Source organism: Caloenas nicobarica, chromosome 2 (genome assembly GCF_036013445.1).
Source record: "Caloenas nicobarica isolate bCalNic1 chromosome 2, bCalNic1.hap1, whole genome shotgun sequence".
Lineage (NCBI taxonomy): Eukaryota > Metazoa > Chordata > Aves > Columbiformes > Columbidae > Caloenas > Caloenas nicobarica.
In genome coordinates this window covers 51,898,511-51,924,201 of record NC_088246.1, presented here as the reverse complement: position 1 = coordinate 51,924,201, position 25,691 = coordinate 51,898,511, and the positions used below count along the sequence as shown (strand labels likewise).

The 25,691-nt window shown below is 40.6% G+C and overlaps 1 protein-coding gene across 2 annotated transcripts in view; it reads right to left on the bottom strand.

Moving 5' to 3' along the window:
- TRANK1 (tetratricopeptide repeat and ankyrin repeat containing 1) overlaps window positions 1–25,691 on the bottom strand; it is a 54,994-nt gene that overhangs the window by 18,656 nt on the left and 10,647 nt on the right. For both annotated transcript variants that reach the window (XM_065629131.1, XM_065629130.1), the window contains exons 2-15: window positions 25,253–25,387; window positions 23,346–23,478; window positions 21,858–22,008; window positions 20,734–20,852; window positions 18,170–18,253; window positions 14,003–14,141; window positions 13,294–13,425; window positions 11,044–11,211; window positions 8,227–8,385; window positions 7,608–7,859; window positions 6,568–6,744; window positions 2,115–4,994; window positions 1,321–1,520; window positions 712–849 (exon numbers count right to left, since the gene is read on the bottom strand). In XM_065629131.1, the coding sequence (XP_065485203.1) occupies window positions 712–849; window positions 1,321–1,520; window positions 2,115–4,994; window positions 6,568–6,744; window positions 7,608–7,859; window positions 8,227–8,385; window positions 11,044–11,211; window positions 13,294–13,425; window positions 14,003–14,141; window positions 18,170–18,253; window positions 20,734–20,852; window positions 21,858–22,008; window positions 23,346–23,478; window positions 25,253–25,386 (4,866 nt within the window). In that variant the 5' untranslated portion in view covers window position 25,387. The remainder of the gene's footprint in view (window positions 1–711; window positions 850–1,320; window positions 1,521–2,114; window positions 4,995–6,567; window positions 6,745–7,607; window positions 7,860–8,226; window positions 8,386–11,043; window positions 11,212–13,293; window positions 13,426–14,002; window positions 14,142–18,169; window positions 18,254–20,733; window positions 20,853–21,857; window positions 22,009–23,345; window positions 23,479–25,252; window positions 25,388–25,691) is intronic.

Below are 25,691 nucleotides of genomic sequence, written 5' to 3'. Positions count from 1 at the left end.
GGGACTGCTAATGGGAATCACATTTGTATTGTGATTCTGCACTATATGGCCACTGTTACATTATGCTTGTCTTGTGATTTCAGGATACTGCTGCATCACTCTGCTAAGTCTAAATCATATGCAACATTTAATGCATCAAGTAAATTTGATATTAAACTTAAAAACCTCCTTGGGTGGACTATACAAACCATATGAGAAACTGTTTTGAAGGCTAGAGGCAGAGGGTATCTGCAACAGAGATATTCACACTGAATATTTAACTGCAGAACAGCTCAGTCATGGGCATTCTTGAGTCTCCGCAGGCATGTTCAGTAGGGATGCTGCCTGGCTGGGGGCCAGGGGGAAGCTCTTCTGTTTCATTTTGTTTGGGGCTGAGACATGATTTCAAGTCCATGAGCTAGTACACCAAAAGAATTGACAAGCTGTAAGCTAGCAAAGTAGTCTCGGTACGCAGCAGAAATGTGTGTGTGTGCTTGCACTATTGTGTGAACCCCAAAGCTCTCCCTTAAATCGCAACAGCCAGTCTGAAGGAAAATGCAGCACGAAGGGAAGATAGTCTCAATTCATAAAGCTATTAGCCCTGTTTTCTACTGTGATGAAACCATCCATCTTCAGAGGAAACAGAGAATCCTTCCCCAGCTGGAAACCAATTAGACCACATGTCAAACCAAGACAAGAAAAAAATGCAGGAAATGGATAAGAATTAAATACCTCTGAGTCTGTGAAAAAGTTGTAAAGGAGTACATCATCAAATTCCAAGCCCTTTGCTTCATAAACTGTCAGTACGAGTGCTAAACTGAGTTCCTCAGGTATCTTCTCCTTTGCAGTTTCATTTGCCACTAATACCACCTGTCATAAAATACATTAATAAAAAGAACATATTAGGAAGTGGGAAAAAAAGGTAATGGCTGCATAGAGAATGCATACAAACACGTCACGAAAATGCCAGAGCCTTCGCAAAACCAGGTAACGTTTAACAGACATACCAGTACACTCCGCAAAAAAGGTCACAAAGCTGCCACTAGAAGACTGAGAAATGTGTGATATGTGCAGACAGTTGCAGATCTGGTGTAAGAAATTTTGGAGTTAGAAAGGGATGGGACAGGCAACACCTGATGCAAAAAAGAACAGCAAGAGCCAGACGTGTACTAAGAAGAACCAGAAACCAACTCAAGAAAGATTTCTAAGTTTAAGAAGCATAATTTATCAGTGAGATAGAAGGGCTTCAAAAAGAAAGTTGTGGGCAGTCCATATAAAATGTTGACTTAGCAACAGAGCTGGAAGAATCTGCAAAAAGCTGTATAAGTAAGAAAAGCAAACCTGATGTGCTCCAAATTCAATGGGTTGCGTTTTCCTTTTGTTGCCCCTCAGCAGAATTGCTAGGTCACTAACACTGCAGGACTCTAAGACCGTAGGTTTTGGTCCATCAAAGAGACCACAGTCCTTAGGAAGACGATCAAAAGATTCTGGGAAATAATGCTGAAGCAAATCAACCACTCCAGATGCTAAACGGAGAATACCTGTAATAAGCAGAATATAGATTTTAAATTTCAGTCTGTCTCATATTCTCTCACAAACATACTTTTAAAGGATTTTTTTAGAATTCTGAAATTAAGAAAAAACATGGCAAAAAACACTGGTCAGAGAAGAAAAGCTGTAAGGTCCACTTAATATTTCTGCCATTTTGAGTGGACCTTATTCTCGGGCCTGTAATAAAGATCAGAACAGATGTTACAAAGGCTTAGCAGCATCCTCACAAAATGAAGGTTATAAATGAGAAAAAAATAAAAAGAGCAGAAGTAGCGCACCAATGCTGCGAAGTCTAGCAATTTGGGGATGGGACAACAGAAATGGTTATGATTATTTGTTAAGTTTTCCTTCAAACAAATACAGTCGAAACATGCAGTAAGCATGAGGGTCCAAAAAAAGTTAGTTCTTGGTTTTCCAGTTCAGGTGTCAAAACACAGAATTTGCATGTCAGAAACAGGTGACCATCTGGTCTCTTAAAAAAACAGGCTGCTTAAAGATGCTTTGAATTGGCCAGTAGAAAACTTCAATCGTTTGTGACATCTGAAGAGCACAGGTTCAGATCATAAATAAATTTGTTACTCTACCTGAATGGGACCTGTAGTTCTGGTACAACTGATATATCCTTTTTGGTTTTCGAATACGCTGCTTCTTGTTCATGGAGCTCTTGCTTGCGTAATGAAACAGTGACCTCAGATCACTAAAACGAAAAGCAACTCCTTTCATTATGCTCTGGGCTGTGTCACCAGTTAGAAACATGGCATTAGGGTCATTGACACATTTCATTAATAGTGCTAGCTCAGCTTGGGTGAAATCCTGTATCTCATCACCATAAAACTCATGGATGGACCATGGCAGCTCCCTAAGTTTTGAGAGTCTTCGAGACAAATTATGCAGCAAATCTTCTTCATCAAAGTAACCTCTCTGTGATCGTATCTGCTGATAAAGACAAAAGAGGTGATAGATTTCGCTTCTGTCTTCTGTGAAGTTTGGTGATCTCTTTCGGCCTAGCTTTTTGTACTGCTCCTCAGTAAGTTTACCCCCAGAGCAACTCAGCGCCTCAAAAGAGCCTTTCAGAAATGACTTTATTTCTTTCCAAACCAGTGCTGGATTGTACAAGCTTTTACCTTTTATCATTTTTGGCCATATTTCATTTGCAAATACATCGTAAGTCACAAAAGTCCGAGGATCACTTTCCCTAGAGTACACATCTGCAGCTCTCTCATCATCACCGCGTTCTGCTTCAACATTACCTTCTTCATCTTCATCTTGCCAATTTGGTACCACCAAGTCTTCCTGAGGACTCCAACCAACAATGATTCTTTTAAGGCTTCCATCTTCATTTCTTGGAAAAAATGGGTCAGGCATGGATGCATCCAGTAAGAGCAACAACTGCTTGGAGGTGACAAAGAGTGGAAAATTTTCATCTTTAATGTCCTGTAGCTTGTGAACATTTGGCTCCAGGGGCTTGAAGTGACTGGTTACTTTGGAAGACTTGCTAAGTTCAATAAAATTCTTCTGAACTTCTTGGCACAAGACAGGATTTTTTGTCACAAAGATCTGGTGCAGGTGCTCCAGTCTGTTGGATGCTTCTGCACCACACATTTGGTCTTCTTCATGGTCATCACACAAATTCATTTCTGCACCACCTGTGCTTGCAGGAACCTTTTCATCCTCACTGTCCTCGTCTTGCTCGTCACTCACCTGCTCCTCACTGGAATCATCACTGTCTTGTTTTAGTTCACTCTCTTCCTTTTGTAACTGAGCTTCTTCAACAGTGCTGTACTGTCTTTGCTGCCATGTTTGCCTCTCCAGCAGAGGACCATTTGCCAAGGTGGATTTTTCCCAGTATGAATAGAATTTCTTCCAAAGCCTATACAAGCAGCAAGTCGTCTTCCCTGTCCCACTTCGTCCAATTAAAATGATTGGTTCCATGGGCTTTGGATTGAGGTCAATTACTGCATACTCCAACTCCCCAACTCGGAAGGGGTATTCAACAGAAGAATGTACATCATTTATAATGTTAAGTGCCATGTTAGTACTGAAGCTGTGAAATTTCATTATATTGTATTCCAATTCTGCTGCACTAGCTGGAGGGAAATACTCAGGTATGGTATGTTCTTTTGATTTTTCTGCTTCTAGGTCTTCAATGTAACAACGTGGAACACGCTTCTGTGTTGTCACATTGTGGTTCTGATGTCCTTCATTTATGCCCTTGAGCTTTTTCCTCAAGATGCAGGATAAACCACGATTGTAGGAAATACATATATTATCTAAGACACGGTTCAGCTTGCAGTGGTCGAGAACAATGGCCCAAATTCTGATTATTTCTGTGTAAACTCTACCTGATTTTTCTGGAAGACTTTCTGTCTGTTCTGCCTCCATAATCTTTTCCGCACTCTCACTGCAACGAGGAGAAAAGTCGATGGCAAGTTCCCATAGCATTCTTGCCCCTTTGCCCAACTTGGCTTCATAAAGCTGGATATCAGCTTTCAAATGTTTCAGTGGCTTCTGAAGACCCCTAGTCCATTCCCCATTGCCAAGCTGCTTAATTGTCTTTATAGTTTTAGTTTTCAGATAATGAGGCACCGTTTTGCTGCCCAACGTCTTCAGCATTTCAGGAGTGCACTCTATTTCCCAGGTCATGTTATCAAACTCCTGCACATATGCCTCAATATCCAGAATCCTCCCCTCCTCTTCCTCTGGTTCTTTCTTCCCTTCGCTAGGCAGGTCCATACTAAATTCCCCTGCTCCCTTCTTTTTCTGCCAGTCATCCCCTTTTCCTTCAGGATAAGCTATGCTTCCACAAGATTGTGAGGACTCACTTCTTTCCTCCTCCAAATTAGTCTGGGCTGAAGATGGCTTTTGTACCAGAGGATGATCCTTTCCCAGGGTGTCACCCAATTTCAATTGCTGAATTAAAGCTGTGATTGCCTGCACTAGACTCTCCCGCAGCGTTAAGGGGCTATTTACTCTTTCTGTTTCCTGCTTTGTCAATTGATCTTTCTTTGTCTTTACAGAACATGGGGCTTTTAAAACATTATGCGATGCGTTGCCAGATGGTGCCTTTAATGAGGACCCAGATGAAGAACGCCCTGTGCTCTTTGGCTGTGAAATCTCAGAGGCTGGAACGGGCTTAGATGTTTTAACCGACTGCCCTGCTATATCTTGCCGGTGCTTCTTCTTCTCCAATGTAGCATTATTCCAAGCAAGTAGCAGTGGGTCATTTTTTTTAATTCTGTACCTCACATCTCTTCCCAATTTGTTTTTTATATTAAAGTTAACATCAAATTTTGCCAATGACTCCATTATTCTCTTAGCCTGTTTTGAAAATCCTCTCTGAAAAATAACATGCATCACTGTATTTCCATTCTCATCTTGTATGTTTGGATTAAGAAATGGAAAATCAGAAGGTCTTGAAGCAAAGAGATCAAGCAGATAGTTCAGGATGTTTAAACCAGTGTTATCTGAAAGCAAGAACACAAAAAATAATCACTCGCTTTACAAGGCTGCTTTGTAGGTCAACAATTTTTAATACTTTTTTTTTCTTGCAGCTATTAAATGAAAATCAACTTGCTTTCAAAATAAAAAAAAAATCTACATTTCATGTTTGTAAAATATGCTTATTTGAAATGGCTCAAAAGTGAGTTTTTCTAATATCCAGGAAAAACAATGCAATGGCAGCAAAGCTTTAAAAATCCCTAGTGCTGCAATTGTTCCTGCAGCATCAGTCAGTTTCATTCCTTTTTTAACCTCCAGGTGCAGACAGATTTGTTCACCTTCCAACATCATCCCTGACTGCTACCCAATGTAGGCTGGTGACTCGGGTCATGTGCACACGCAGCAGCTCTGGGTACCGCTCTGGGGTCATTTGCTTCCTTTTAATATGCCAGCCAGAAGTAATCTGCTGCAGATAACTTTGGTTTACTAAAGTAACCTGTGGCAAATACAAATTATTTCCAGATATCTGAGGTCCCTAGAACAATTTCCTACAAAATAAGATTAGGACAATACCTCCCCAAGAAAAAAAAAAATTATACATATCTATCCATCCATCCATCCATCTATCTATCTATCTATCCACACTTTATGGCTTTCTGGATTTAATCCAGATAATAGATGTGACTTAAACTAGATAATACATGTGCAACTTTTCTTTCCTAACTGTAAAATAGTGACGCACCAAAATCATTGTAAAGAAATTCCACCTCAAAAACTTTACAGAGTGAAAAATACTTAAGATATTGTCATTGGACTTCATAATCTTCTGATTTAAGATTTACAACTGGCAGTATCTATGCTTTTGATCTCTCTAAAGCTACTAAATGAAATGTGTGTACTTTAAAAATTAATAAATTCAGGATTTTTAATTATTTTAATCCTTCATCTCATTTTTTTTTCTTAATTTAAAATCAAACCTGACTTTGGGGTTTAATTTGATAGTTTATCTGAATTTCTTCATGTAAGGCCTACAGTCCTTTCACTCACTACTCATCTGAACTAAACTTTGCTTGATTTACAACTAAACAGAGAAACAGATTTCAGATGCCACTGCAGGATTTCCTTTAAAGTCCGCTGCCATTGCTCTGCGTTTACCTGTGTTTCTTCCTAGATCCTTCCTGTTTGCTTCATTCCCACCCAGTACACATTTTACAGGGTTTCAAAGAGGAGCTTTCCTTTCTAAACCAGCTTGATTAAACAAGAATATATTCCTAAAACAGTAACATTACAGCTGCTTGATTCTCCCTGGTCAGCTGAGCTGCCATTAACTCTCCTCACAGTCCCAGCCACTGCAACCAGACAGCAGAACACATCGGCTTAACAAAGACTGGTGTGTATCCTCTGACCTGCAAACTTTGGGAGCTGAGACACAGTCGAACACTCTGATCTGCTACTATCACATCAGTAAACAGCAGCAGAAGGGGCAGTGGACAGACAGGTAAGAAACGGGGATGTTTTCAACAGCTGCTGTGAAAACGAACAGTGCACATCTGCTAGAGCCCTTTGTGTCCCCTCAGCCCAGGCAGACACAAGCCTTACCTCTGTTATTTAAACAGATGGAAACTGCAGCATGCAAAGGGGTATCTCCTTGTGCAATGGAGACATTTCGAGGATCTGCACCTTTGGTCAGCAGCAAATATACCAGTTCAAAATAATTCTTTTTGAGGCATATTTTCAGCGGTATTTCCGAGTTCGTTCCGATCCCATCTGGCAGAGCTGGTGTGAAGGACATGAAAATATCAGGGGTTAAATCCAATAGGCCAGATCTGCAAATTACAGGAAGTTCTAAACAGATGAAGGTACACGCTGACTGCTGAGCAGGTGACCTTTTTTTTTGGTCAGCTTTTTACATGCATCTGTTAAAGAGTTATTGACTAACAAAATCTTCAGAACCTCCTCTGATCTCCCATTAAGTTGAGCAACCAGTTCTCCTGTTGTGATAGAAGACAAAAAGGCGAGAACATATCTTCTTCAAGTGAGTCAGTCACTGATTGAAACAAGAAGCCTCCTTGCACCTCTGGCACTCACAAGGTTGCAGCAGGACTATGTGTCCATAATTTATGGCTAACATCAAGCTAGAAGATGAAATGAAAAATGCCAGAGTGATCCTAGGAACAAACCTCATGCGAAACAAGAAAAACTATGATGTCTACACTAGCTAAAAAAAGAAAGATATCTGCTCATGCCTTTGAAATCACTGAAGTAGTCAATTACTTGTAAAAACAGGCTGAACCCTGGCTTACAGTTTCTGTGAGGATAATATTGTGGCTGAAGACAGAGACATTAAAAACCAAAGAAACTACAAGCAAAGGAGCAACAATAATCTTTGGCCTTTTATCTTTTACCAACCCTGACAGCCTAATTTCATTTGAAAAACATCTTCCACCCCACAGAGCCTTACTAGCTTCCCCATGTCACACGCAGCGGATGCAGCCAATTGACTACACTCCAACAAGCTCCTGCAGTTAAACAGAGCCACAAAAAAATATGTGTTGGTATTTCTGAAACAACATTGCTCCAAACATGCCAAATAAAATGTCTGATCTATGATAACACATCAACATTGCACGGTTTTTCACCTCCTCGTTCAATCAAGCATCTTATGAGGTGCACTTGCTCATCCGATCTGTCACACTGATGGATAATGTTGCCAATGTCAACATCAGTAAGACTGCAGTTTTTGAAGAGTCCTCCACCGGATGGCGCTTCCCCATTGGCTTTCCCTGTTAGCAGCAGCAAAACTTTAGGCCACATTTGCTTCTCCAGCAACTGTTTTATGAAGCTGGTAGCACAGTCATGGGAGATGTTGCAAATCATCCCTTCAGGAATTTCTGCAAGACAGTCAAGACAACATAACTCACTCAAACCACATAATAAAATCAATCCCATTGTAAACTAATTTCAGTATAATGAACTCCATTAAACTGAAAGTACACTTGCATCTTTTTGTCGTGATGCTGACAGCCAAACAAGTTTGAACATTTTGATTCATCATACTGAAATTTTGTGCATATTCTGGTGGTTCTAAGTGCAAAACACAACAGTAAAAATAAGCAAAAGTGCACTGTTTCAGTAATACCAGTTGTAGAAGCAGGAAAGAGAAGGAAGGGCAAGAGACCAAAAACTGTACGTTAGCATCAAACACATTTTTCACAGCAATTGAGTTTTGTGAAGGGGAGAAATGGGAACTCACTGTACCTTTCACAGAAGACAGCTGTTTCACAAATTGCTTCACTGCATCTTCCTTCAAAACATTTTTATGATGTGCTCCGTTTTCAAGCTTGTAGAACTGGACAAACTGTTCAATAACATCCAAGAAAGAATCTGTATCAGCTATGGCTCTGCTTTCATTGGCCCCTGCAAAACATTACAGAAATTGAAAAATCCAGTTCCTTGCTGTCATGTTTTCAGGGCTCTGAGAAATGTGTTGTGGCAGGTTAAAATGAGATGGCTGAAATTCTTACTGTCAAAGACAGTCCTGTGGTGGACTTCATATCCCAAAGGATATTTGACACACTCATCAAATATACTCTTTACCATAATACACTGGGTTGAAAATTGTAATAGTTCAGAGGTTGACCTGCTGATCTGCATGCAGGCAGAACACTGCTCCTTTGCAGTGATATCACTGTTCAGAATTTTTCAAGTAGATGACTGAAACCAGTTATGTTTTCAGCTTAATCAGGTGTCCTGAGCTTGTCTGATTCCTCAGTGTCATTTAAGAAATACAGCCATAAAATAATTTGTCCTCCTAAAAACCAAACCAAACCAAAACACACACACACCAAAATCAGACCTAAAAGTTTAAGAGATACTTAGGTAACGGGCAATGGCAGATTTTAGATTATGTCCTAATAAATGCACTTAAATGACAACTGAAAGACTTGGCCTGATTTTCCTAAAGGCTCTGAGGAGTACATCGAAGACCAAACAAAACTGTAGCTTTATGCCTTAGGGCAAAGGGACAGACAAGGTTGGCCATCTTTCTAGCAACCAGGATTAACCTCAGACTGTTACCTGTAAAGCAGTGTCTTAGTCTCCAGCCTCTCGTTTTGCATTAAGCCTAGAAAACTCTTCGGGGCTGTGCATTAGGAAAAGAAAAATTGACTACAAAAGACAGAGTGAGCTACCTGGAACAGCAACCGAAGCAATTACCACCACAGGGGAATTGGTGTTAACCTCCTAACTGAGAACCACTGGGCTAAGACCTTCTCCAGAGCAGAGCAGGAGATCCCTACAGTAAAGGAAGAGGAACTGTGGGCATCTGCTTGCCAGGAGCCATAAGATGGAAGTGCAATGAAACTTGTTGCTTTCCAGCAAACTTCTATGCAACACAGACATGAAACTGGCTTTTTGCCAAGTTTGATTTGCCTGTGCAGTCTTTTTCTCCATCTGTACTTTGAGATTTGCATGACACGAGCAAGTCCTGGTTTGAAAAGGTTATGCTTTGGGCTAATACAGTAATAATGCTAATACAGGTGTTACCTTAAAGTTCTGGTTGGTTAGTGCCACAGAAAAACAAGCAGATCAGGCACCAAACCATTTCAGAAAGACTGTACTGAAGAAAAGTTTTCAAGATGAACAATGTCTATGCTTTGGACTTATTTTCAAACAGCAGTCTAAACTACAGCTCAAAAGGATGAGCTGCAGGATCTACCTTCTCAGTTTCTGAACCTCAGTGTCCTGCAGGAACGTCCTGCCTGACCGGCCAGTCCCTCAGTTCTCATGTGGATACTCCAAAGAGCTTCTCCAAGTGGCCTCCTACAACTGGATCCTCCCCTCAAAATGTCTGTGGCCCACCACAGTGTTTTTCAGAGCTGGGATGTAAACAGCAACCAAGCTCTAGCACCACGCTGCCAAGAGGGTGCATCCCGCAGGGCATCTTGAGGGCAGACAGCTCCCCACCTCCTGCCCCAGCTATTATCTCTCTGACCTCGCTGCAGGACAGGCAGCTCAGGCTTGCTCCATTCGTCAGGGCAGACAAGAAACTATATAAGGGGTAGCCAGTCTCGATACTGTCACGCTGGGGGAGAATCATACAATTTGTGTGTTTTCCCATTCTCGGTTATTGGAGTGGAAGAGGAAATCCCCATTATTTGGGCAATCACACTTGACATATTAGTTTCCAGAATGGTAACTTACAAAAAAAACCCCAGATAAATCAGAATCCTCTTCAGAATTAACAGGCTATTATAAAAAAGCATACTGGAATCTCACATTAGCGCTGAGACAATTAAGATTTGTGTCTTTCTGTATGACAACAGGTCCTTTGCAAACTGCCCAGAGATATTGTTAATAATTTTTAAAATGCACTTTGAAGTTTCCTTATACTTCAAGAGTGCAAGTACATTTTAGCTCCCCTGCTTTGCTTATGAAAAGCTCTTGTAGTTTTAGTCTGATAGTCTGCTCAGCTACTCCTTTCCCAAACATGTGCAGAGGTTAAAATTTTCCAAGTAATACAGGAGTTTTAGCTGCATATCACTGACAGATCAAAGGCTAGAACTTTGTGAACAAAGATCTCTCACCAAAACGTTATTTTGTTTTTAAAAGTGTCAGCAACTTCTCTCTCACGTTTTCATCATTTCAGAGCTTCTTTTTTGTCAATATTTTCTGTTATTAAAAGCACTTTAAATATGCCACCAATGCTTTAACAAAATGTTTCATTTTCCAAACACTAAAGTGAAGGTAAAAGGTTAAAACTGAAAAAGCATCAAAAAGAATCAGTTTCTATGACAGGGGAACATCATGTCAAGGGTGAGGAAAATAAACAGTGGCTTATAGTAACTTAGAGCAACTTTTAGTTACTTATTAGATGATATACTAAGACCATCAGTTGGACAGCATTCACCTTCAGGCAAGTACAAGATGTTCATCATTGACTGATAGGAGATCAGGGTGACAACTCATAGGAAGAGTTACATAAAAAGCACCTACTATTACCAACTACAAATAAAATAATTTTGCATCTAAAGGATATAATTTTAAAACAGGAAAAGCACACAGTCCATGTAGTACCTGTCCGTTTCTCAGTGGAAGTACGTTTCTCAATGTGATTGCTGACTGCTTTTACAGCATCGAAGTTTTTGTTCTTTTTCAAGATATCTATGACATATCTTGACCGCGCATCTGGAACAGTGGGGTCAACCCCAAAATTCAGGAGCATGATCACATCTTCTGTTTGGCCTAAAATATTACATGAAAAAAACATGAGAGGAAGAATAATTCTCATTGTTCAGGTATTTTTTTTCCATTTTCCATTTCTTTTGTTTGTATTGTTAATTTCCTGGCACAATTTCTAGCATAATTTTAATTAAAAAAATAAATCTCATTTTTTCCAGTGTCATAAGAATGACATATTGCCAAGTATTTTTCCCAAAAATACTTTCACTTCAAAAAAAATTAAAACTCTGTGTTTATTATTATTAATTGGGAAATGTGAGCACAGAAACACAAAGCGATCGGGTGCCTCATGAGCATCTCACTAATAATGCCAGAGGCATTATGTGGAATTCACCTCCTCCCTTATGCCTCAACCCTGCTCTCCAGGCTCTAGGAAAACTGCTCTGTACATAAAACAAAAATCAAAACAAGGGATTTTGCTACTGTTTGGAAGGTGACTCAATAAACCAGAATATTTCACATATTTAGGCATGAATATACACAGCTAGGCATTGCGTTTCTTTCCAATGAACATAAACCACATGATTTTCTTGGTAATAAGCCTTATAACAAAGATGTCTAGTTTGACTAAAGGTAGGTACCATTGCTTTCAACAGAAACTACTATTCTCTATAGCATTTCACAACAAATACTACAGATAACAGATAAACACCATAAATATAGTGGTGATTTAAAGCCTTGACACAGTGTCTAATATTCTGGAAGATGACAGGCTCCCTTTGTCGTATGTCACACTGCACTAGCAGGGGAAACTCTGCAGCCGTGCAAGCAGCTGCCTGTGCTCCTCTTGCCTCAAAGAGGCACATTTGCTATAAGGCACGTCCTCAGAACAGCCAGGAGAGTGCAGGAGCACCAGATCACCAAGTCATGGAGGAGAAGACTGAGCAATAGTGAACAAGTAAGTGTTGGACCACCATCGTGCTTCCCTTAAGCACACCAGCACAGCACACGGCCTCTGCTACTGCATGTGCCAAAGGCAAAACCTAGATGAGGGAAAAATGATGCAGACTAACACAAAGGTCTTGCTTTGTTTGTCTAACACTGACCATTCAAGCTGGTTTAGGGACTGGTTTTGTTAACAGATGGGTGCAAGGGTTTATTTTTATATGTATATTTATTTATATTTACAAGTATACTCTACACATAATAAAATATATACTATATATATATAATATATATAATACAGGGTGTTTCAAAAAGATGGACCCAATTTCAAAGCAGTGGGATTTCAAACTGGGTCCATCTTTTTGAAATACCCTGTATATATATACTACATAAATATAAAGAAATAAACTTTAATAAATAAATGCATATAAAAATATTTATTCCATATATAATATATATACTATATAAATATAATTATAAAAAATAAACTTTAATAAATATATATATGGACTACTCTGGAAAATACAGGAGTCATTTAGCAACAGATGGAACTGCTGCAAAAGACATGTTACACCTTTCCAGAAAATGAAATTATTTAGATATATGTTGTGTGCGTTTCTTTCACACTATTAACAACAGCCACCAGAATATCATTGCATTTAATGACCTGGAAGTCTGGTGTCATCTTGGCATTGATGTTTATTTCCTGTTGCCATCTAGTGGGCAGAGTAAAAAATACAAGAAGAAACTCCAGGCTAAATTAACATAAATCCCACAAAAAACATGAAGGAAAGCATTTCATTTTCCTCCTCTGACAAGGCACACTGCTACTTAGGTTTTAAATCTTCATCTATTTAAAAGAACGGGATAGGTCTCCAGGTCGTCTAATATGATTTTAAGGGCACATCAAACTTTAAAAGGTAACTCCTATGATTCTAAAAACGGCAGCATAGTTGTAGGAACCAGTCAAACCAAAAAGCAAAGAAATGGGGCACAATCACAGTTTTAAAAGGGAATTGTTAAAATGTTTAAATACTAGTTATCATTACAAAGTCTACATTCAGATAAAAGGACTTTCTTATTTTCTTCCTTAGTATGGAACAGTAAGCACTGGGGTCTGAATTTTTCTTCCATTATTCATTTTTCCATATGGAAACAAACACCACACACATACACATACACAAAAAGAATTGTATTTACTGCGTTTCTGGGAATATTCACTGGAAGATGCCACAATATGCAGGAGGGTGCATCCATCTCTGTCTTGCTGGTTGATCCTATCCTTCAAGTCTGGCCTCTGAGTCAGTAACCACCTGAAGAGATGGTTCTTTCCTGAAATGATAAAAGAACACCACTTGTTATACATGGTAAACAAAGGTACAGCAGAAACAGATCCTGGAGTGGCAAGATGCATCTGCATGAGACCTTTTCTTCAAGATGGGGAGTGAGAGAGGGAATAAAAATGTGAAAGAAACCACGGTAAGAGCCACCTGCATGGTGGGAGACAGGACACTACATTCTCACTGACTCGCAGCAAGTGCAAATCTGAGGTTGACTCACGACTCTTTACTACATATAGAAACTGTTGCTCCACACTGGGGTGCCAGGAAGAAATACTGTATTTTTGTCAAAGCTGATACATTCAGGTTATGAAAGACCCACATCAATCACACTTTTGCTTCAAACCATGGAAGAGGACAAACATTATTAGGCTTGTACCACTATCAGGCAGAGATGATCAGAGAGACTGTTTACAGCATTTCCACAATAGTGCCTTATTGATACACGCAAGGTTATACCTAGATGATCTGATCTCATTAGCCTAAAAAAAAAAAAATTAAAAAGCTGTAGCTGTCAGTTCTCTGATGAAGGCCACTGTTGTTTTATTTTAGCTGCAGAGGTCACTCACTTGCTTTGATACACAATCTGATAACAGCATGAAGTAGATACACTCCAATGGTTTCAACTTTCGCCCCCATGGAAATTAGCCACTTGACTAACTCCGCTACTTCTTGCATCTTCTCACCGTGACCATACAACTCAGAAGTCTGATAACAAAGAGAACAACACATTATTTTACATAAACAAGGCATTTCTTTTTTAATCTTATTTCCATGTTTTTTTACGACAAGAAGCAGCAGAACAATAACAATTAAACCATATTCCACTGTAAAATGAAACATCTATTATACATTAAACAATTCAAGTAGAAGCTCAAAACAAATACTCTTCTCCTAAGAGACGTTTATCTTAAAGGAATCTTGTCCTGCTCTGAAGAACACTGACCTGAAGTCTATTTTATAATAATTTCTATATCTCTTCTCTGTAATTGACTGAAACTTTCTTCCTTATACTTGTCTACATAAGTGCTACTGTATCTCAGTGCAAATATTGCTGTAACCAGATACTGTGCTTTTAAGCTTGGATGAGGCAGCTTACACAGGCAGTTACTCCAAAGCAAGAAAAGGCTGGAGAAATACTTGAAACTGGGAAAAGAGAGTTAGAGACTGGGGGAAGGAGGTTTAAGGAACTCAGGTAACCAGTCCTTCTACAGCTCAGGAACCCCATGGACAGAGAACAGGGCAAAGCCCTACTCTCATCCAGCTCAGGAAGAATCTAGCATCATTAAGAGAACAATGATAATATGACTGCTCATGCAAAGACAAGGTGTTGAGCCTAGGGAGGCAGTTTTTTGGACAGATACATTCCTAGAAGGTGATCTGATAAAAGTATAGAATTTACAAGGAAGTTTACAGACCAAGATTGAAAGCACACAGCCTGAGCAGGAGGTAGCTGAACTGAAAAAGGATTTTCCAGCAAGGACTTAATGAAAAAGAATCACAGTCTATAAGGGCTACAGCAATATGGGGAACTCTGGAGGTGGGCAGAGGAAGCTCAGATGGAAATTGAGACAATATGCCAGAAGGATCAGGACATGAGGGGGTGCTCGGAAACAGCGTTCAGACATAATTTCTCCATTTGTGCCAGTCATATTTTTAAATAGCAGTCTTCACACATGCTTTCAACATCCACAAATGAATCTTTTTTTCTAACACCTCATGCCAAATTTTGACTGGCAAGAATTAGTGTTTGTGCACAGTTACAAAATCAAAACAGAACAAATTATAGGCAGTATGTAGTGGCAGCAGGGGAACTTCAAGTTGTCAGAAAGCCACATTTTCTAATTTTTGCAGAAGAGTAGCAGTGCTTAGAGATCCTTCATCTTGATTTTTTCAGTCTTTCACATGTACAACAACCCACTGGAATAGCCAAGACTGGTGGGGCCAATTCAGCAACAAAGGACGTACTATTTTGCAAAGGCAACCCACTTTTATACTTCTCCCTCAATGAGGCATTTTGATTGGCTTGCCTAGGAAGGAGGAGTTTTTGCCAAGACACCTTACATGTGTCCTCCGCTGCACTGCGATGCTTTACTGTCAGTGTGAAGAGCACATTGACACCCCTTCCAGGACTGCTTTGGTGTTGTGCTCCACGCCAGGGTGCTGCAAAGAGCTGCAAACCACAGCAGCTGCAAGGGGCGCCTTTGCTTGGGAACTGCTTTAATCTGAGGCACTGATGCCTTGTCCTCACCACAATTATGCTGCTCTAGCACCACAGCCCTGCTGCTGCCTGGCCATGGGCCTGGATAATCCAGGACCAAATGCTGACCCACTCTCCCTACCTGCAAAAAACTGAGCAAACACACAAGGGAAGATGGAGGGTAGCATAAAGTCCCATATGGGCTACTCCATTGGCACTAAGACAGCATGACTGCCAAATGATAGCTAACCAAGGCATGCTTATGAGAGATGGCAGATGTCACATCACTGGAAACCATCCAAGGCCAGTCTGGACAGGGCTCTGAGCAACCTGATCTAGTTGAAGATGTCCCTGCTCATTGCAAGGGGGCTGGACTAGAAGAGCTTTGAAGGCCCCTTCCAATGCAAACTACTCTATGATTCTAATTCTGCTATTGCTATAAACAAGCCTATAAAAAGATGTTGATCTATCTTCCTTGCCTTCCCCTTCTTCAGAATTACTCCTGCTCACTCTGTCAGGCACCAAACTGAGATACATTTATGGAAAAAGCCCCAAGTTGAAATTATTATTACAAAGGTACCACAAGCACTACAACAGTCAAATGGCAAATTCTGGTAGATTCCATCAACATGCCCTAAACTATTAATTTGTCAGCCAGTAAATGCCAAGCAAATGTACTGTGTAGCCTACAGTTAACACCCTCTGAAGGGAGAGGAGAACCACACCAATGTAAGAAATTTAGTACACTTCAGCATAAAGTCTAATGGAATTTCTCAATGAACGGGTAACCATATCTTGTATCAGGAATAATGTGGCCAGCAGGAGTAGAGAAGTTACTGTGCCACCATACTCGTGTACTGGTGAGGCCGCACTTTGAATACTGTGTTCAGTTTTGGTGCTGGAGAGAGTGCAGAGGAGGCAATGAAGCTGGTGAGGGGCCTGGAGCACAAGTCTGATGAGGAGCGGTTGATGGAGTTAGGGCTGTTCAGCCTGGAGAAAAGGAGGCTGAGAGGAGACCTTATCCCTCTCTACAGCTACCTGAAAGGAGGTTGTAGCATGGAGGGTGTTGGCCTCTTCTCCCAAGTAGTAAGTGATAGGATGAGAGGAAACGGCCTCAAGTTGCGCCAGGGGAGGTTTAGATTGGATATTAGGAAAAAATTCTTCACGGAAAGGGTTGTCAGGCATCGGAACAGGCTGCCCAGGGAAGTAGTGGAGTCACCATCCCTGGAGGTGTTTAAAAGGTGTTTAGACAAGGTTGTTAAGGACATGGTTTAGTGCTAGAGTTAAGTTAGGTTATGGTTGGGCTTGATGATCCTGAGAGTCTCTTCCAACTTAAATGATTCTATGATTCTATATATTTGAAAAGTAGGTTATATACAGCAGAACTACAATTAACTTATACACACAAAGAAATGGAAGAACAAAACAAAAAAATGCATAGAAGAATTTTTTAATGGTCCGTAAGAAAGGCTTTACATAAGTACAGTTGAAACAGGCTGGACATCTGCTGTGTGATAACACGCATGCATTGTGAGATGCCTTTAGAAAACTGGTATGTTACTGCTACGGACACCGGCTGCTCCTGAGTGGCAGAGCTGGTGAACTCCCAGCAGCTCCTGGCTCACCGCTGGCCTCCGGCTACACCCTGGCTCCCAAGGGGCCAGAAGCAATGGCTGTGCACCCCCTTCACACATCCAAAGTGTTTTGGTGGGATATCCATGCACAAAGGCAGGAGCGAGCAGCAGCAAGCCCTACAAGGCCACCTAGCTCACCCAAAGATGTGGGCAGAGCCTAATGCAGCAGCACATGAGGAATTACAAGCTAAAGAAAAGAGCAAGTTTCAGAAGAGCAACATAAAGATCAAATTCTGCGGTCTGCAGATGACATAATCTCAGTAAAAGGTATTAGGAATTGTGGTTACTCAGCCTATGACTACGTGTTTCCATCCTGACAAAATCCTCCAGGTCATCTGGAATGTGTCAAAGCCTCTAGGGAGAAAGCTTAGCAGTTGTTGCCCAGGAATAAAGCAACCTACCAAAAATTTGGGGTGTTGAGGGAGGGGAAAATTCCAACACTGCACCCAGCTCAACTCCCTGTAATCATACTCAGTGCCACAAAGCAGTCCAGAGACAGGCTAGCAAAGTATAAAAATACCCTGTCTCATGTATATCATATGTTCTCCTTGTCGGAAAACATATCCAACTTAACTGATGTCAGGCATTTTTCAGCATTAAATTGTCAGGTTAGAAGTGTGACATGAATAGCTTGCTGTACTTGAGAGAAAGATGTCTTCTTTTGATCAAATTAAAGGAAATATTAAGTTACATATAGAAATTATGCAAATTAAAGAATTTTTAATTTTCAGGTGAAAAGGGACAAAATAGATGATTTTACATAATCATACAGAGCCCATAGATTATTTTCCATTTTATTTTTCTTATATCTGTTTTAGACTTGCCCACAAGACAGAAAATCTCTCACTAGAGTGAACAGGAAGAAAAGAAATAGACACAAAATAAAAAGGATGCTACTTTACCTCAAAGAGATTCTTCAGTGATAACTGGTTGACTCTGAGATTGGTGGGCAACTCTTTCTTCTCAGACAACAACAACAGGCAAGACTGAAAAAAACCCAAACAAACAACAAGAAAATTAGTGATCTTAAAAGCATACTTAGGAGACTTTGTTTTTCATCGCCTCACAAGATCTTGTAGGAAAGCAAATGAGAGCTAACAACATTTCAGATATTTTTTTAAGATCATAACAGACCACTGTATCTCCCTTTTCATTTTTCAACTGAATTGACGTAATACGCAGTAGACTGTGGGAACCTGTGACCGATGAAAGTTTCCCCAGAAAACAAACAAACAAACCACCCAACCAAACTTGTAGAAAGATCAGGTGCTAAAAGTCTCTCCAATATATCTTGGCAGTGACCTTTTGCTTTAGGAATGGACCTTTACATTCATGGAGATGAGACTCCCCAGCTACACCAACACCCTGAGCAAAAAGCAAGAACTGCATACTGTATCTTTTTCTGTTTTCCCAGTATCCCTAGAAACTTCACATTGTTCCTTGAAAACCTACCTAGCTTCACCAGTGGACAAGGGAAGAACTACGGATGTCATGTACCTGGACTTCTGCAAGGCCTTTGATACAGTCATCCACAACATTCTTAGCTCTAAATTGGAGAGATATGGATTTGATGGATGGACTGTTGGATGGATAAGGAATTGGCTGGATGGCTGCATCCTAATAATTATAGTCAATGGCTCAGTGTCCAAGTGGAAAACAGTAACAAGTAGTGCCCCACAAGGGTCTGTACTGGGACCAGAACTATCTAATATCTTCATCAGTGACACAGATAGTGGGATTGCATGGTACACTCAATTACTCAGCAAGTTTGCAGATGGCACCAAGCTGAGTGATGCAGTTGATACACTTGAGGGATGGGATGCCATCCAGAAGGATCCTGACAGGCTCAAGAAGCAGGCCTATGTGAATGTCATTAAGTTCAACAAGACCAAGTGCAAAGTTGCCCTGCACCTGGGTTAGGGCAATCCCCAGTATTAATACAGACTGGAGGATGAAAGGATTGAGAGTAGCCCTGTGGAGGAGGCCCTGGGGGTACTGGAGGCTGAAAAATTGGACATGAGCTGGCAATGTGTCCTTCTAGCCCAGAAGGCCAATCGTATCCTGGGCTGCATCAAAAGAAGCACGGCCAGCAGGTCAAGAGAGGTGATTCTGCCCGCCTACAGGAAAGACATGGACCTGTTGGAGACGGTCCAGAGGAAGCCCCAAAAAATCAGAGGGCTGGAACAGCTCTGCTATGAGGACAGGCTGAGAGAGTTGGGGTTGTTCAGCCTGGAGAAGAGAAGGCTCTGGGGAGACCTTATTGCAGCCTTTGAATATATAAAGACGGCTTGTAAGAAAGACTTTTTAACAAGGCCTGTAGTGACAGGGCAAGGTGCAATGGTTTTAACCTGAAAGAGGGTAGGTTTAAATTGGACATAAGGAAGAATTTTTTTATTATATGGGTGGTGAAACACTGGAACAGGTTCCCCAGAGAAAGTGTGGATGCCCCATCATTGAAAGTGTTCAAGGCCAGGGCAGACCAAGCTTTAAGCAACCTGTTTTAGCGAAAGGTGTCACTGCCCGCTGCAGAGGGCGTTGGATGGATAATGTGTGGCTGCAGTCAGTCCATAGTAGTCCCTCTCTGTCACTCCCTCCTCCTTATGCTTTTCCCCTGCTCCAGTGTGGGTCCTCCGTGGTCTGAGGTTCCTCTCAGGAGCTTGCTCCTGCATGGTTTCTCCACAGGTCGCAAGGGAACCTCTGCCTTGGAGCACCTCCTCCCTCTCCTTCCTCTCCTTCTGCAACCCTGGTGCTCACAGGGCTGTTTCTCTCACTTTTTTTTCCCTTTGTTCTGCTAGGCAGGGTTTTGCCCTTTTTAAAACACCCTCTCCCAGAGGCAACACCACCGCAGCTGAGGGGCTCAGCCATGTCCTGCGGTGGGGCCATCGGAACTCAGAGAGCCCCTGCAGCCTCCCCTGCCGGCACCTCACCACCGACAGCCAATACAGGTGTAATCCTGACAATGACCAATTTTTTACACAGTCACTACAGAAAAGAAGATTAAAATAATTTCAGGAGATCCACCTTCTGATTTTTCTGCAAGATCTGGGGTTTTTTTTTAACAACCATGTACTTCCACTGAGATGGTCCTTTATCTCTGGGTCTTTCACAGACAGTTTCAAAAATCCAGCTTGTCATACAGAAGGAAAAGTAAAAGGGACCACAAATAAACACATATTTTTCCCCCTCATTCCTTTCAAGAATAATGACTCTAGATGGCACTGTAATTATAGCAGAGACAACAGCAAGAGGCAAGCGGGATTTCAAGTTCACTGTACCCCTTGGAGAAATGAATTTCAGAAATTATTTATCACTAAAAGTATTTTTCAAGTCTTAAAAACAAAGACATTTGAACTAGCGAACAATAAATATTCCTGTTTTGAATTTTAAAGGTAACATGAGCTTGCCCCAATGAGGTAGGACAGGAGCACCCACTGTGTAGCAGCAGGTAACGCAGTGACAGACTTACCCGCCATTTCCCTTTCTGGGCCAACCTTTCTATCACCCCTTGCCAAACCAGGGCATCAAACCTTGCTCTGAAAATATAATCATATGCAGGGGGAAAAGTTGGTGGGAAGACTTGTTCATCTGCAAGAATAAGCAATCAAGAAAATTGTTTAGTATACACAGCACTGTTAAAAGTTGGGGTCTCCAACTAAAGTACATCATTGCACAGTGACAATTTCAGCACTGATTAATACCTAGAAGAACACCAAATGGTGGCCACCCAACTGATACGGCACCTTGTTATCAGCAGCCAGTCTTCACTAAACAAGGGGAAAAACAAATTTAACCCCTGCCCTCAAGGAACACCTCTACACCTCAAGACATTGTGAACCTCGTGGTGGTTCTTCCACCTGTGGGTGAGCCCAGCTACAGATGCTGCTAAATCTAATCAAGGTCCTTAACACAGGGCTACAAGTTCAAGTAAATGCAGTAGGGGCACAACTCGAAATCTCCTGGCACACCTGCAGGCCCTACCAGACAAAGCCTGTGAACTGGACAAAAACACAAGTAGAGGAGGAGAGGGCAGGGAGACATAGGGTCTGCTCAAAAATATCCTACATGATACCACGGAAAAGTCGAATTCCCTCTTTTCATTGCTGCCCATTGCTAGCTGATGAAAAGTCCCCCACACTGGAATACACTGCACTGTGAACTCAAGTTTAAGCAGAGTATCTTCTAATTATTTTCAAATCTACCTAGCTAGAAGAAAAGCAGAGTGGTTCGGACAAAAACCACTAAAGCCTTAGGAGTCTGTAGCTACAAATCTCTACCCTTGTCTCCCTGACTCTGAATTTCAACCTTTTCTAACTATTCCACAACTGATGTGTTCTTGTGAGACAACACACTCCCCTGCACAGTGTTTTGGGATTGTTGGCATCTGCTATATATAGACTGGACCAAGTTCACCACATCCTTTTGATTAGGCCACTCAACTTATTCATAATCCTCAAACAGACATGAGACACTAAGGATCAAATGAATGATCTCACAGAGGATGCCCTAATGAGGATGATGTTCTTGTTGTAGTGATGTTGTCATCACTACTGACAGGCCCTTAGAAAAATTAAGTTCTTAATTTGAGTTTACCGTTGACACTTATGAAGATTCCTGCTACAAAATCAGCAACTTGAGTTCGATCTGCAGAAGCATTCAGGAGAATCAAACCTTTATGAAACATAGAAATCGCCTCATAAGTGTCTGGTAACATGATCAGTGACTGGCCAGCTCTATAATAAGCCTGAGAAAAAAAGGAGAACAAAAAAGACCATTGTTGGGAAAATATTCAGAGATCTTTACTACAAAATCAAATGTTATCATTTTTCCTAAATTCTCTAATTACGCTATAAAAATGACATGTAGTACTATTTTTACAGCTTCTTAAACATAGATCCAAAAAAGTGCAATAAACATCCCCTGAAATTCACAATATGCTACTGATGTCATCAAGGATACTATGAGTGACAGATCCCAGAACACAAAACTTGGAAAATAACTACAGGATGAAAGACATACTTTTAGCAACTATATTTTAACCTCCTCTGGACAGGTTTTGGTTTTGGTCACAAGGTCCTGAATATAAGTGTATGTCCCCAGGTCCCTGCATTTTGCAGAATTTACCAAAACGCATATATTCTTCAGCCAATGGCACCTGAACATGTTTATATTCACCACACAACTAGGTTATATTGGCTCAGAGTCACAGTGGAATCAATTTGTTCAAAGCAGGTAATCAGCATGCTGCAATACAGCGCAAGTTAAATTGATATTTGTGTGCAATTTTACTATATCTAAATCAAATATCTTCCACTAAAGTTTCTGGGAGTCTGTAGTGGTTAATCCTGAAGACAATTTATTGTACATAAAAGCCAACCCAAGTCTATGATTCCATATTATAAATACTGTACAATCTCTATTTATTCCCACCAGATGAGTATTTGAGTCAATGTGGTTTTAATCAGTGTGTACTTAATCACAAGTGCACATGTGGTGTATTGTTCTGTCCACTGGAAATACAACATGACCCTGAACACCACGTACTGCTCCCAGGAACTGTGGGCTCATTAACATGTAAAGAATATTAGGGCGCACAGTCCAAGGGAGCCTTCAAAGCTAAGTGCCCGTCCCAGACCTGGCTGCTGTCAGTGACTGATGGATCTGTACCATAAGCCAGGCTCTGTAAGACCATGGGTGAACACAGAGCTGGTGAACCTCACCACTGATGGGATCTGTGCAGCGTTCCGTGGCCCCAGCAGAAAACTGGCCGGTGCTGTGTCATCCTGGGGTCTCCAGTATCACAAGGGCATGTAAGATTTTATTACTTGCTATCACCTTGTCTGGGATATTAATGAAATAGTTATCTTTCCTGAAAACATTGGTGGCTCTTTTGTTGGGACCCAGAAAGAACCAGCATCTCCTGGTGAAAGAGAGCGCTGCTTCATTTCATCAGAAGTACTATTACAGTAGTAATTCTGACACTCATGTACAGACTGAGATCCTGGAGTTTTATGCTATGTTTGCTTATCACACCTCAAAAACAAAACACAATAAAACCCAGATATTTAAACATCTGCATACCTTAACATACTCTGGATCCCAGCGTAAGCTCTGGTAGGCAGAAAACACTGCTTCGTTCCATTTACCAAGATTGTACAAGGCAGTCGATTTGTTGCAGTGTAACACAGCTATGTCCCTGATGTCCCTGGCACACCTAAAAAAAAAAGTCTTTAGCATAACCATTATAATTGTTTACTTGCTTGAAAAAAGATGCATCATACTTCATAGTTAGCAACAAGAAAAAAGTCTACATACCACGCACCTAACAAAATCAGAGGTAAAAATGGAGTTGTAGAAAATAAAGATCATTTGAACGGTAGCTATAAAATCTCTTAGTGACATCCTAAGTGATACTTTAGTGATATCCTGGTCTCTTCTGAAACAAAAAGCCAACCCACTGGAATAACACAGTACGAGAATTTAGAAAGAGTTTAGACCAGGGGTGCCAAAGTCATTTTCACCGGCGGCCACATCAGCCTGGCGGTTGCCTTCAGAGAGCCGAATGTGATTTTAGGACTGTACAAATGTAACTACTCCTATACAGTCCTAAAATTACATTCGGCCCTCTGAAGGCAACCGCCAGGCTGATGTGGCCGCCGGTGAAAATGACTTGGGCATCCCTGGTTTAGACCAGCTCAACACACCCAGATATGTTTCAGTGAAAGCCAGTGGCCAAGAATGGGAAAAAAACAGACACACAAATGGAAGCTGCTAGATGGAAAGAATGCTAAACACATTTTGGTCACCAAAAAACAACCTAAACACATTTTACTCTATCACCAGTTGATGAAGTCAACAGAATTACCCACACCTACACCAGCTAAGAAATAAAGAAATGTATTTTAGAGAACAGAATTTACTAAAGTATGTAAAGCATCTGCTGGATCCAAGAGATTTTCTGGAAAGAGTTACACACAAATTACAGAACTACAGTCCAGGGGAACTAGGAAACCTAGAAAACCTGTCTTGCCTGTGGTCAAATAAATAGTACGTGCTACAGAGCTGCATCCTTCATCTTATTCCTATCTACAAATATACACTTGAGAAAGTTGCTTCAACTACACTGAACACGTTCAGGGCATGCTCTTGCATGCAAGCAAATCCTGACGAGGCAGCCTACAGCAAGGGGAAAGGAGATGCTCAGGAGCAGATCCCTGTGTTACGACAAAGCCTCACTGCCTGCGAGAGGCAGGTGCTGCTTGCGACCCGCTCAGCTCTGTGCGGTGTATATATATATGCATATATGTACACACGTACTTCCTGTATATGCTCCAGATTTATTTTACTACTTAGTCTAAATGGGTAGTAGTCGAAATAAATGAATGGCTGGTGTTAAATTACATTAACATCAGTGTTAATACATGGTGGTAATGAATATTTAATCATTAACATAATACTCAACTATTTAATCCTTAATAACATTAGCAACTGATGTTAACTGATGAAAACAAGCACTTAACATTTGGAAAGAAATACTCAAAGAACTCTTCTGCTGAAAAATTATCTGAGAATACTAAGAAAGATCAAATAACAAGAACAAAGTAACCTGCATGAATCACTTTAATTAGATGAGCCATGCAGCAACAGGCCATAGACATGGCAGAATCACAGCACATCAGCTAAGAAACAGAAGTAATTTAACAGAAACCAACATGGTTTATGGAAAATTAATTTGTGTTTTAATTACACTAATTTATAATTGACACTTCTATAAAAATATTCAGATTACGGTCACTAACTAATCTCCCATATATGTGGCAGGAACAGCAACTCCTCTTTAATTATAAAACTAGTACACTGAAGACTGTAACAAAAGATACAAGAAAATCAGGTATCAGGGCAAAAAATACATTTCTGAGTTAACTGTAATAGTGTAAACATTTCAGACTTGTCTTATGGTTTAAATCTTGCAATTCAAGAACACTTACGGGACCCGTTGCATTAAACAACCAAGCATATTTAGAGCTTGATCATACTTTCTGATAGCCAAAGAGTAATTTCCATTTTTAAAATCCTGGTTTCCAGCTTGTCTCATAAGCTGTGCATATTCCATGGCATCCATGCTAATTAAGAGAAAAAAAAATAATCAAACAGAAGCATTGATTTATGAGACATTTCTTTCCCTAAAATCCACTTATATTTTCTGGTTAGTTTTTGCATATTTGAAAAGAAGGACAAAAGAGCACATATTTTTTGTTAGCTGCAGTTGGAATAGTAAAATATAACTCAGGTAACAGCCTCCTCTTTGCTGTTGATGCCTCAACTTCCCATCTATTTCAGCTAACCAGATCTACCACTGGCATGCACTTTTTCAATTCTTCTCCTCAAGTCTTATTTTTTTAAATTAAGATTCCAAATTATTTAAAT